This window comes from Pseudophryne corroboree, chromosome 6, assembly GCF_028390025.1.
Source record: "Pseudophryne corroboree isolate aPseCor3 chromosome 6, aPseCor3.hap2, whole genome shotgun sequence".
NCBI lineage: Eukaryota > Metazoa > Chordata > Amphibia > Anura > Myobatrachidae > Pseudophryne > Pseudophryne corroboree.
Window position 1 is genome coordinate 88,772,270 of NC_086449.1, and position 12,456 is coordinate 88,784,725.

Consider the following 12,456-nt stretch of genomic DNA (forward strand, 5'->3'; position numbering starts at 1 on the left):
GTTAGCGGGACTTAACTGTAATCAATAAAACTACAACGCCGGTTGCTGAGTCGGACTCACGTCTTTTATATACACTGTCGGCTGTGCTGTGATTGGCTGCCGAGAGTGATGCGTTCTGTGCTCCCATTGGCGGAATGAGCAGCTGTGTAAACCTTCCCTGTCTGAGTGTACGGGGGGATCTGCTCTCACCTTGTGTTTCCCTAGCACAGAAAAACAGTCTTTTATAGGGCATGAGGAGAGCGGAGAGCTGTCTCTGCACCACACTCGTACTTCAAGGTCTGCCCTAACTTTTTAGTATCATTGCTATCCTAGGGGTTGAGAAGGAGGCCAGGCATAGCCACTTGGAACTCACCCGCACCATGCTGGATCTGCCCGGCATATAGCACATCTCTCCTTTACTGTGAGGCTAGTATGTCCCACCGGGGCTTTTATATCTCGTCCCTGCCCTGCAGATAATGGAGGTGCTCTGCGGCACACTCTGGGGCAGATGTACAGTATTAATCTGGAGAAGGCATAAGGAAGTGATAAACCAGTGATATGTGCAAGGTGATAAAGGCACCAGCCAATCAGTTCCAATATGTAAATTTACAGTTTGGATCTGATTGGCTGGTGTATTTATCACCTTGCACATATCACTGGTTTATCACTTCCTTATGCCTTCTCCAGGTTAATACATCTGCCCCTCTGTGCAGAGCTGGATACGTAGTGAAACACATAAAGGTGATGTGTGAGCTCATGTTCCCTCAGGAGGAAAGCACAGGCAGGTGGCCTCACAAAGTATTGTCTAGAGCAGGCATTCCCAACCGTGGTCCTCAAGGCACACCAACAGTGCAGGTTTTAGTGATATCCAGGCTTCAGCACAGATGGTTAAATCAAAATAACTGAGGTACTAATTAAGCCACCTGTGTTCAAGCCTGGATATCACTAAAACCTGCACTGTTGGTGTGCCTTGAGGACCGAGGTTCGGAATGCTTGGTCTACAAGCTCTTGTTATTATGACAAGATTAGTATACCTAGCACAGCCAAGTACAGTTTATTCCTGCCTGGTAATGTTCTGCAGTATTATTTATGCTCCTATATATTTATGTAAGATAGATGTGCCAGTAAATGGGTATGGTGACCTGGTTGCATGTATTTGAGACTGCTATGAAGCACACCTCCATCCAATTCGTTTTAGCTTAACCTGGGCTAGAAGCTCAGATCAGGCTGGGATGCCAAAAAGGTGCAAACATAAGCAGGGTTCAGTGAGGGTCATTCCAAGTTGATCGCTCGCTACGGATTTTCGCAGCGCAGCGAACATGGCAGAACGGGGCTAATCTGCGCATGAGTATGCACCGCAATGTGCACGCGTGTCGTACAGATACAAAGAGCATTGTGATTTTGCACAGGTTCTAGCGACGCTTCCATTCGCCCTGGCGAACGCAAGGAGATTGACAGGAAGTGGGAGTCTATGGGTGGCAACTCACTGTTTTCTGGGAGTGTTTGGAAAAACGCAGGCAAGGTCAGGCGTTTGCAGGGTGGGTATCTGACGTCAATTCTGGGACCTTGGTCTCAGCAATCATCGCATAGAATAAGTAACTACAGGGCTGGTCTTGTTCTGCACAAAATGTGTTTGCTGCCACGCGGCTGCACAGGCGTTCGCACTCCTGCAATGCGAAAATACACTCCCCCATGGGCGGCGACTATGCGTTTGCACGGCTGCTAAAAGTAGCTAGCGAGCGATCAACTCGGAATGAGGGCCAATGTTAGGAGGATCCTACCACAGATGCAGGACCAGGGTGCCAGACATGTATTAAATAATGCTGCTATTGTTAGTCTCGGTGGGGTATTCAATTGTTTGAAATGTCAGTTGGGTGTCTGTTTTCTCCTGTCTATTAGATAGGAAAAACACAGACACCCAACTGACTTTTTAAACATTTGAATTCCCCCCTAGAAGTGGTTCACTCTTGGAGCTCCCACTCCACTCTCTGGGCAAGAAACAGTCTTTGAAGTGTAGGATTGGTGACGCAAAATAGGAGGAACAAGGAGAAGAACAGGTTTAGATGGAAACAAAAGGGAGAGGGAGGGATTGGAGAAGATGGGAGGAATGGTTTTGATGGGGGCAGTAGGGTTATAAGTAAATTGATGATACAATGTGTAAGATAAAAAAAAAAAAACCCTGAACATCAGCAAGTGAAATGACCAAAAATATATTTCAGGTCAAGCAGGCTCCTTCTAGAGGAAAACATGAATAGTTATGCCTAACAGCTTGCAGTCAAGATGAGAGACAACTGTCAGCCAGAGAGTGTAGCAAATGTGCAGCAAACTTATTTAGATGCAGGGCTGTGCCACAGCAACTGTAGTTAAAAAGGAGAAAGTTGCTGGAGATGGAGCATCGTATTTTATGGAAGAAAAGCAGGTGAAATTAGCACCTGGACCACAAGGTTAGCGCAGAAAGCAGAGGCATTAGACCAGAGAATCAGACCCACAGGGGGAAGGATTGGGCCAGCAATGATCCATAGAAAATGTAGTGCTGTAAGGAAAAAAGCAATCCTAAGTACCATGCCACAGTTGAAGCCTTGAAAAGTGATGGCCAACCTAGATGTGCCCTCGAGTAATACCTGGAGCCATGTTGGGAGGAGAGGGAGGCTCAGCGTAGAGGAGTGGAGGGCAGGAAGTAGGGTTTGGACAACTCCAGGTAGCTGCCAACATGACAGCCTGTCCAACCGGGAACATCTGGAAGACAAGATCTCAACCGGGGACCCCATCCTTGATGGCAAGACAGAATCGTGGTGCGGTGCGCAGGGAGTAGTCATAGAAACTGTAGATCCGGTAAGGGGACCAGGTATCAGGACCTGGGATATGGCAAAGGAATTTTGAAGCCCAAATAAAGTTGAAGAGCTGACCCGCTCAATGAGCTGGAAAGGTCACATCTGGATCCCTCTTGCTATGCATTTCAAACAATGATTACATGTATTTCAAGATAACATACATTATTTTACCATTTTGACTTGTTGAATGTCAAAATTCTGACCATGTTAACATGCTGCCTGAACATATTGACTAAATACCAGTTGGAAAAGTTTGACTAGGACTTACAACTCCTCTTTCACTGTACTATACTCTATATTGGGACTGTATACTCAAAGAATCCGCTCTTTGCACCAACCAATAGCAGTCTTAAATTATGCTTGAGACATATCTTTCTGGCAAATTAGTTATTGGTAAGTAAAGGAGACCTGGGCAGTGCAAAATTGCCTCACAGTGCCTCCATTTATCACAGAATTATAACACATAACCATAATAATGCCTTCTTGAATGCAGCCAGACAGTGAATGACTGCCAGCATACTGATTGGTGGATTGCTTGAGCTTTTCACCAAGAAGAGGGCTGACAGCCATTTAATGTATGGACGCATGTGGAGAGTAGAAGCAGGAAGGGTAATTATTATTATGTTTCTTCAATTTATTCTCTCCTTGCATGTTATCCTGCATATAAGTTTGAGATGTGGCCCAAGTTTATTTGTTTGGTCACGGCTTGTAATGCTGCCATTACAGTCTGTTAGGATGAAATAATGGTTCAAACAGTATTGTTATTCTGCTTAAGTGTGTCAACCACTATTGCATGAAGTCCCTCATTTTTACTATAATTTTCTTACATATAATCAGGGGTTAAAGTGAGCCGGTACAGGGCGGAACTGCGTTCCATCAGTTCCACTTGGAGATTGAACACAGTTCTGCCTTCTCCGTCTCACCTAACCCGCTGTGTGCCGCCGCCTCGAGATGCCGGGTGTCCGCTGAGATCGTGTTACCAGTGGGCGCCCGGCTCTCTCTCCACAGAAGCAGCCTGAGGCAGGAGCTCACTACTTCCGGCTCTGTCAGTGTGCGCTACGGGAGAGACGTCATAACGGCTCTCTCATAGTGCTCAGGACCGGACGCCGGAAGGACCAGCGGTCGGACGCGGGAGTGGGTCTTTGTGAGTATGGTGTTTTTTTTGGTTTTTTTTTACACATGTGTGTGTATCTACTGGGGGCAAGCTACAGGGGTTCAAGCTACTAGGGGGCAAACTATGGAGGGAAAACTACAAGGGGGCAAGCTACTAGGGGGAAAACTACTGGGAACTAACTACAAGGGGGCAAGCTACTGGGGGGCAAACTACAAGGGGGCAAACTACTGGGGGGCTAAATACAAGGGGGCAAGCTACTGGGGGCAAACTACAAGGGGGCAAACTACTGGGGGCTGACTACTGGGGTAAACTACTGGGGGGCTAAATACAAGGAGGCAAACTACTGTGGGCAAACTTCAAGGGGGAAAGCTAATGGGGCAAACTACAAGGGGGCTTTCTACTGGGGAGCTAAATATAAGGGGGCAAGCTACTTGGGGCAAACTACAAGGGGGCAAACTACTGGGGGGCTAAATACAAGGGGGCAAACTACTGGGGGGCTAAATACAAGGAGTCAAACTACTGTGGGCAAACTTCAAGGGGGAAAGCTAATGGGGCAAACTACAAGGGGTCTTTCTACTGGGGGGCTAAATATAAGGGGGCAAGCTACTTGGGACAAACTACAAAGGGGCAAGTTACTGGGGGCAAGTTATTGGGATTCAAGCTACTGGGTGCAAATTACAAGGAAGCTAACTACAGGGGGCAAAATACAGGGGCAAATTACTACCGGGGGCATTACTACTGGGGCATTACTTCTGGGGACATTACTACAGGGGGGCATAACTACAGGGGTTAAACTACTGGGGACATTACTACTAGAGGCTAAACTACTGGGGGAATAACTACAGGGGCTAAACTACAGGTTGCATTACTACTTGGGGGCAAACTACATGGGTCTAAACTACTGGGGGCATAACTGCAGGGGATAAACTATAGGGGGCATTACCACTGGGGGCTAACCTACATGGGGCAACCTACATGAGGACTAAACTACAGGGGCTAAACTACTGGGGTCATTACACTAGGAGGTTAAACTAAAGGGGTGGGGGGGGGGAACTACTGGAGTCATAACTGCAGAGGCATTACCACTGGGGGCTAAATTACTGGGGCTAAACTACAGGGAGCTAAATAACTGGGGGCATTACTACAGGCGACATTACTACTGGGGGAAATACTACACAGGGGCATTACCATTAAGGTCATTGCTAATGGGGGCACTACTAACGAGGGCAATGAAAAGGGGGCACTCCTGGGGACATAAGGGGCACTACTTTGGGGGGGGCATTTCATAAGCTGCACCACTACTATGGCTCTATATAAGGGGCACTACCACTGTGGGCACTACCAGTACAGTGGACATTGCATAAAGAGCACTACTACTGTGGGCATTGTATAAGGGGCGCTACTGCTGTGGGCATTGTGTATTATGGGGTGCTACTACTGTGGGCATTGTGTGTATTAGGGGTGCAACTACTGTGGGCATTATTACTATTGTGTGACCACGCCCCTTTCTTTTTGAGAACAAGCCCCCATTTTGGGCAGCGCGCCATAGGCACGAGCAATACATTTACTGCATGGGCGCCGGGGAGCAGGGGGGGTGAATTCCACCACCTCTCTAGGACCACTTTAAGCACTGCATATACAGTAATTATTACTCCTCCAGGGTACCCTGGCCAGGGGTGACTAGTTGGGTATTTAATGCCACGGCCGCAGGGCGCTGTATAAAAGTGACCCCCGGCTGTGGCATTATCTGTCCAGCTAGTGGAGCCCGGTCCTGGTTTCAAAAATACGGGGGACCCCTACGCTTTTTGTCCCACGTATTTTTGGAACCAGGACCAGGCGCAGAGCCCGTTGCTGGTTGTTAAAATATAGGGGAACCCCTGTCAATTTTTTTCCCATATTTTTGCAACCAGGGCCGGCTCAAAGAGCCCGAGGCTGGTTTGGTTTAGGAGGGTGAACCCCACGCATTTTTTTTTTTTTTTTAAATAAAACATTTCCCACCCCTTCCCACTGAAAAACATGCACGGATCTCATGGATCCGTGCATGCCTATACAAACACGGGATAAAAAAGCAGGTCTGGTTTTTTTTAGCACTTTTTCACGATTTGTATTTCATCACGGCAGTGTTTGGCTATTGTCGGCAGTGTTTGTGTTTTGCATTTTTTAGTAAATTCCCGATTTCTACCAAATTGCAGGCGTATTTGACCGATGGTGTATTGATTCGTGATTTTTTCCTAGGACTTCCAAAATATTACGAATGCCCTCATCACTGCCGTGATTTTTGCTTAGTAAATTACCGAGATGACACTTTGAAGAAAAAACGGCATCTCGGTCAAAATCGGGACCTTAGTAAATATACCCCAATGTGTATATATTTCTGCTTCTAGCTCCTCTGCTCATGCGGCTGCAACACAACTTTGTATTTACAGCTTACAAGTTGGCAGCTATATAATGTATATTTATTTCGCTTTGACCACGTCTGTCATGTAGTGATGTAACACTCTCCTGACGATGATGATGTAATCTTACTAAATCCATGTTACTGGGGCAACGGGCAAATGTAATCTCACTTCTGAGTCCATGTGAATCATATAATTTACTAATATTTTTTTTTTTTTTTTACTTCCACAAAGTATAGTAGTTCCCCTCCCCGGACAAAGTGGTTTCAGTTTCTTTAAAACGAACAGGGATTTTTCTCTTATTAAACGACGCCTGAACAGTCTCTTTTGATGAAAAAATAAATCACTTGTCTTTAGCTTAATACTAGTTCTAGTCGCCAGGGTTATGCAGGCATCTTAGAAACGAAAGATTACAGATTACATTGTTATACCTTTAGAACAATCTACTGAGTTTGTGCAAAAGTTTATGAAGCAGCAGTGACACCTACAGTAGTTTCCTCATGCATGTATTACATAGAGATCGGATACAATCAGCAACCCGGAATAAAACACATTTATGTATATTCATATGTATGCATTTATCTATAGTCCACTCCCCGGTGTATAACAGGAGACTGCCACGAGAAGCAGTGTAGAGTAATACTGGCGCATGGTTATAGCTCTCTCATAGAAGAGATGGGCGGCCCTGAAAAGGGCCTTTGTGTGCGGATAATGGTATTAGATGCGCCTCGGTGTTTAGCCTCCGAAGCCATACAGAGTGCGGCCCTGGCGCTTGAGAGCATAGACCACATCCATGGCGGTGACAGTCTTCCTCTTAGCGTGCTCGGTGTAAGTGACGGCGTCCCGGATCACGTTCTCCAGAAACACCTTCAGCACCCCGCGGGTCTCCTCGTAGATGAGGCCGGAGATACGCTTCACGCCTCCTCTCCGGGCCAGGCGGCGGATGGCAGGCTTGGTGATGCCCTGGATGTTATCCCGCAGCACCTTCCTGTGGCGCTTGGCACCTCCTTTCCCGAGCCCCTTACCTCCTTTACCTCTGCCTGACATGTTCCTTCCTGATCACTACTGTAACTATAACAGAGAAATCTCTGACTGTATGCCACTACCAGGCTACAACCTGTAGTAGTATAGAAACTACGTATGTTGATGTCACTTATATACATGCAGGCTGTGCTGTGATTGGCTGCAGAGAGTGATGCGTCATGCGCTCCTATTGGCGGAATGGTAAGCCCTATAATCTCTTCCCTGTCTCAGTGTACGGGGGATCTGCTCTCACCTTGTGTTTCCCTAGCGCAGAAAAACAGTCTTTTATAGGGCATGAGGAGAGCGGAGAGCCGGCTCTCTGCACCACACTCGTACTTCAAGGTCTACCCTAACTCTTTAGTATCATTGCTAGCCTATGGTGCATACATTACAGGCACTATGGAGACTGTCCTTGTCTGGAAATTAAATGACCTTGAACTAACGTTGGGGGGGGGATCCTAGAGCTATGAAGGGGTGTGGATGCAGGCTACCCTCATTTCTAGTGAGCAACAGCTAGACCAACAGTCGCAGCTTTATGTACCAGATGTCTGGCACCCTGGTCCTGCCACCGTGGTGGGCACCTCCTTCTGTAACTTTCCCGTGAGTTTCTTGTCCGTATTGGCACTTGGTAGCATGATCAGAGTTTCTGGCACAAGGTAATTATTATTCACTAGGGGTTTATTTCCTGGCAGTCTGAGAGGAATGGGACCAGGGCACCACAGCCATCTTCCTAGCTATAGGATCGTTGGTGGGAAGTGCCAACCGCACTCTTCACAGACAGAAAACCCCCAGGGATGAGTAACCAGCAATTGTATCTACTAAGCATACTTACCTTGTCCTAGTAGCTATAATTCATAGACAAGAGCGCCAGCACCGTGTGAGGCATCATGCCTGTGCTATGTACCTGTGTGTTCAAGAGCCAACACGTCATCTTTATGTGTTTTATTATGCACCCTACTCTGCACAGAGTGTGCTGCAAATCACCTTCATTATCTACAGGGCCAGGAGGAGACAGATAGGTCAGAATGGACGTATTAGCCTCACAGTAAAGGAGAGATGTGTTACAGGCCGGGCACTTCCATCCTGCTGTGGGTGAGCTTCCAGTCGCTATGCCTGTCCTCCTTCTCAGCGACTAGGCCAGCAATGGCCATATAGGGTTCGAAGAGACTTGGAGTACGAGTGCGGTACAGAGAGCCGGCTCGCCGCTCTCGTCATGCCCTAGAAAAGACTCTTTTTCTGGGCTAGGGAAACACAAGGTAAGAGCAGAATGTCCCTTACACTCAGACAGGGAAAAGTTTACACGGCTGCACATTCCGCCAATGGGAGCACAGGAGGCGCCAAGCTCAACAGCCAATCACAGCACAGCAGGCAGTGTATATTAGAGACATCCGGAGCTGAGAGCGTGTTATTTAGTATCTGTATTAAGTATTTTGTTGTACGCTAACATGGCAGAAACTGCACCAGACGCCTCCGCTGTCCCTATATCAGAGGGCGCAGCCAAAAAGAAGAGGCAGCCGAAGAAAGCTGCAGGGGGATCCAAGAAAAGCTCCAAATCTTCCGGACCCAGCGTCTCCGAGCTGATTGTAAAAGCCGTGGCCGCTTCCAAGGAGCGCAGTGGAGTTTCTCTTGCCGCCCTGAAGAAGGCTCTGGCTGCCGGAGGCTACGATGTGGAGAGGAACAACAGCCGCATTAAAGTGGGGGTGAAAGGATTGGTGACCAAAGGAACTCTCACCCAGGTGAAAGGCACCGGCGCTTCCGGCTCCTTCAAGCTTAATAAGCAGGTGGAAAGCAAGAAACCCGCCCTGAAGCCCAAGAAACCAGCGGCAAAGAAAGTGGCTAAATCTCCGAAGAAGCCCAAGAAAGCTCCGCGTGCAGCTAAGAGCCCCAAGAAGGTGAAGAAACCCGCTAAAGCGGCTGCTGCCAAAAGCCCAAAGAAGCCTAAAGCCGTGAAGTCTAAGAAGGCGTCCAAGAGTCCCGCCAAGAAGGCAGCGAAGCCCAAAGCCGCCAAAAGCCCGGCCAAGAAGGCAGCTAAGCCCAAGAAAGCTGCGGCCAAGAAGTGATGGAAGAGCCGCCGCAGCCTCGCTTCCTTGTTATCCCCACAAAGGCTCTTTTCAGAGCCACCCACCCTGTCCAGGCAGAGCTGTAGGCGCACGACGTCACCTGTAGAGTGAATAATAGTCGCCAGATATCAATGATTTATTGTCTCAGAGAGAATAACAATGGTGGCGGTATTATAGGGCAGATACAGTATCTCAGCGCATGAAGGTCGTTATACCCATCATGCAATTTGTTTCATGTAAGTTCCTAAGGTCTCCATTGAATTGTCTCAGACAGGCAGTGGTCTAATCAGTAGACTAAACTAGAATTCGCATAGACATTATTCATGCCAGCAGCAGAGAGCTATTATTCCTACGATCAGACGCTGCTAGTACTGGACGGGTTATTTCTATGCGTGGCAGCTGTATAATGAGTACAGGAGGTAGATGTATTGCAGCGCTGCTCAGTATGACAGTGTTCAGCGCTAATCACACGCTACATAAGCAATGTGTCTGCTGAGCCGTGGTAGAGAGAGCAGGAGAAAGATCGTGTTACCCAAGATACGCCAGTCACCCGCGCTTATCTACACTACACAAGCTCGCCTCACACAGCGGCAGCTGATATCTCGTTTCCTCTGCCACACCGTCACAAAGCAGGTCCTGTTCAGACCATCTAATTAGGCTTTATGTTCCCAGAGTACAAAGGGAAGGAATCTTATTTACCTCACGTCTAAATATACAATTATGGTAAAGGAAGAACGATACATCGAAGCATTTCTTGATAAGTAGTGACATTTCATCTCTCTAAAATGATAAATAGCGTGTTTCTCGGTGGATACATTGTAATGAAACCTACACTGCCGCCTTGGGATAGGAGGGAGATTATTCAAAATGGACAAATGACAGCCGATCAGAAATCGGCGGGAGGGGAAAAAATATATTCGCCGGAGTCAGCAATTCAAATCGCAGCCTGAAAAAACCTCCTCTCTCCCACCGACATTGCCGCTTGTGCCTGGGCCCTATGTGACGGCTAGCAGTATTCCTGGCGCCTGGGTTTGGTTATTCTGGTTAAAGCTCCGCATTGATAAGCGCTCCGGCATTACAGCTGTTGGTCCCTTTTATATCACTGTATAATGCGCCATTTATCTGCATGTGGTATAGAGATGAGCGGGTTCGGTTTCTCTGAATCCGAACCCGCACGAACTTCATGTTTTTTTCACGGGTCCGAGCAGACTCGGATCCTCCCGCCTTGCTCGGTTAACCCGAGCGCGCCCGAACGTCATCATGACGCTGTCGGATTCTCGCGAGACTCGGATTCTATATAAGGAGCCGCGCGTCGCCGCCATTTTCACACGTGCATTGAGATTGATAGGGAGAGGACGTGGCTGGCGTCCTCTCCATTTAGATTAGGGTTGAGAGAGAGAGAGAGAGATTGACCTGAGGCTGTGATACTGTAGAAGAGAGTGCAGAGTTTAGTGACTGACGACCACAGTGACCACCAGACAGTGCAGTTGTTTGTTTTATTTAATATATCCGTTCTCTGCCTGAAAAAAACGATACACACAGTGACTCAGTCACATACCATATCTGTGTGCACTGCTCAGCCCAGTGTGCTGCATCAATGTATATATATATCTGACTGTGCTCAGCTCACACAGCTTATAATTGTGGGGGAGACTGGGGAGCACTGCAGTGCCAGTTATAGGTTATAGCAGGAGCCAGGAGTACATAATATTATATTAAAATTAAACAGTGCACACTTTTGCTGCAGGAGTGCCACTGCCAGTGTGACTAGTGACCAGTGACCTGACCACCAGTATATATAATATTAGTAGTATACTAACTCTTTATCAACCAGTCTATATTAGCAGCAGACACAGTACAGTGCGGTAGTTCACGGCTGTGGCTACCTCTGTGTCGGCACTCGGCAGCCCGTCCATAATTGTATATACCACCTAACCGTGGTTTTTTTTTCTTTCTTTATACATACATACTAGTTACGAGTATACTATCTCTTTATCAACCAGTCTATATTAGCAGCAGACACAGTACAGTGCGGTAGTTCACGGCTGTGGCTACCTCTGTGTCGGCACTCGGCAGCCCGTCCATAATTGTATATACCACCTAACCGTGTTTTTTTTTTCTTTCTTTATACATACATACTAGTTACGAGTATACTATCTCTTTATCAACCAGTCTATATATTAGCAGCAGACACAGTACAGTGCGGTAGTTCACGGCTGTGGCTACCTCTGTGTCGGCACTCGGCAGCCCGTCCATAATTGTATATACCACCTAACCGTGGTTTTTTTTTCTTTCTTTATACATACATACTAGTTACGAATATACTATCTCTTTATCAACCAGTCTATATATTAGCAGCAGACACAGTACAGTGCGGTAGTTCACGGCTGTGGCTACCTCTGTGTCGGCACTCGGCAGCCCGTCCATAATTGTATATACCACCTAACCGTGGTTTTTTTTTCTTTCTTTATAGTCATACTAGTTACGAGTATACTATCTCTTTATCAACCAGTCTATATTAGCAGCAGACACAGTACAGTGCGGTAGTTCACGGCTGTGGCTACCTCTGTGTCGGCACTCGGCAGCCCGTCCATAATTGTATATACCACCTAACCGTGGTTTTTTTTTCTTTCTTTATAGTCATACTAGTTACGAGTATACTATCTCTTTATCAACCAGTCTATATTAGCAGCAGACACAGTACAGTGCGGTAGTTCACGGCTGTGGCTACCTCTGTGTCGGCACTCGGCAGCCCGTCCATAATTGTATATACCACCTAACCGTGGTTTTTTTTTCTTTCTTTATACATACATACTAGTTACGAGTATACTATCTCTTTATCAACCAGTCTATATTAGCAGCAGACACAGTACAGTGCGGTAGTTCACGGCTGTGGCTACCTCTGTGTCGGCACTCGGCAGCCCGTCCATAATTGTATATACCACCTAACCGTGGTTTTTTTTTCTTTCTTTATACATACATACTAGTTACGAGTATACTATCTCTTTATCAACCAGTCTATATTAGCAGCAGACACAGTACAGTGCGGTAGT

The 12,456-nt window shown here is 47.1% G+C and overlaps 2 protein-coding genes across 2 annotated transcripts; one reads left to right on the forward strand and one right to left on the reverse strand.

The window, feature by feature from the left end:
• Window positions 1–7,055: 7,055 nt before the first annotated feature.
• Window positions 7,056–7,367, reverse strand: LOC134934360 (histone H4). The gene has a single exon (XM_063929813.1). The coding sequence runs from the start codon at window positions 7,365–7,367 to the stop codon at window positions 7,056–7,058; it is 312 nt and encodes a 103-aa protein (XP_063785883.1).
• Window positions 7,368–8,675: 1,308 nt separating this feature from the next.
• Window positions 8,676–9,465, forward strand: LOC134934859 (histone H1B-like). The gene has a single exon (XM_063930200.1). It carries the CDS (start codon window positions 8,789–8,791, stop codon window positions 9,401–9,403), a length of 615 nt encoding a protein of 204 aa, XP_063786270.1. The 5' UTR covers window positions 8,676–8,788; the 3' UTR covers window positions 9,404–9,465.
• Window positions 9,466–12,456: the final 2,991 nt, after the last annotated feature.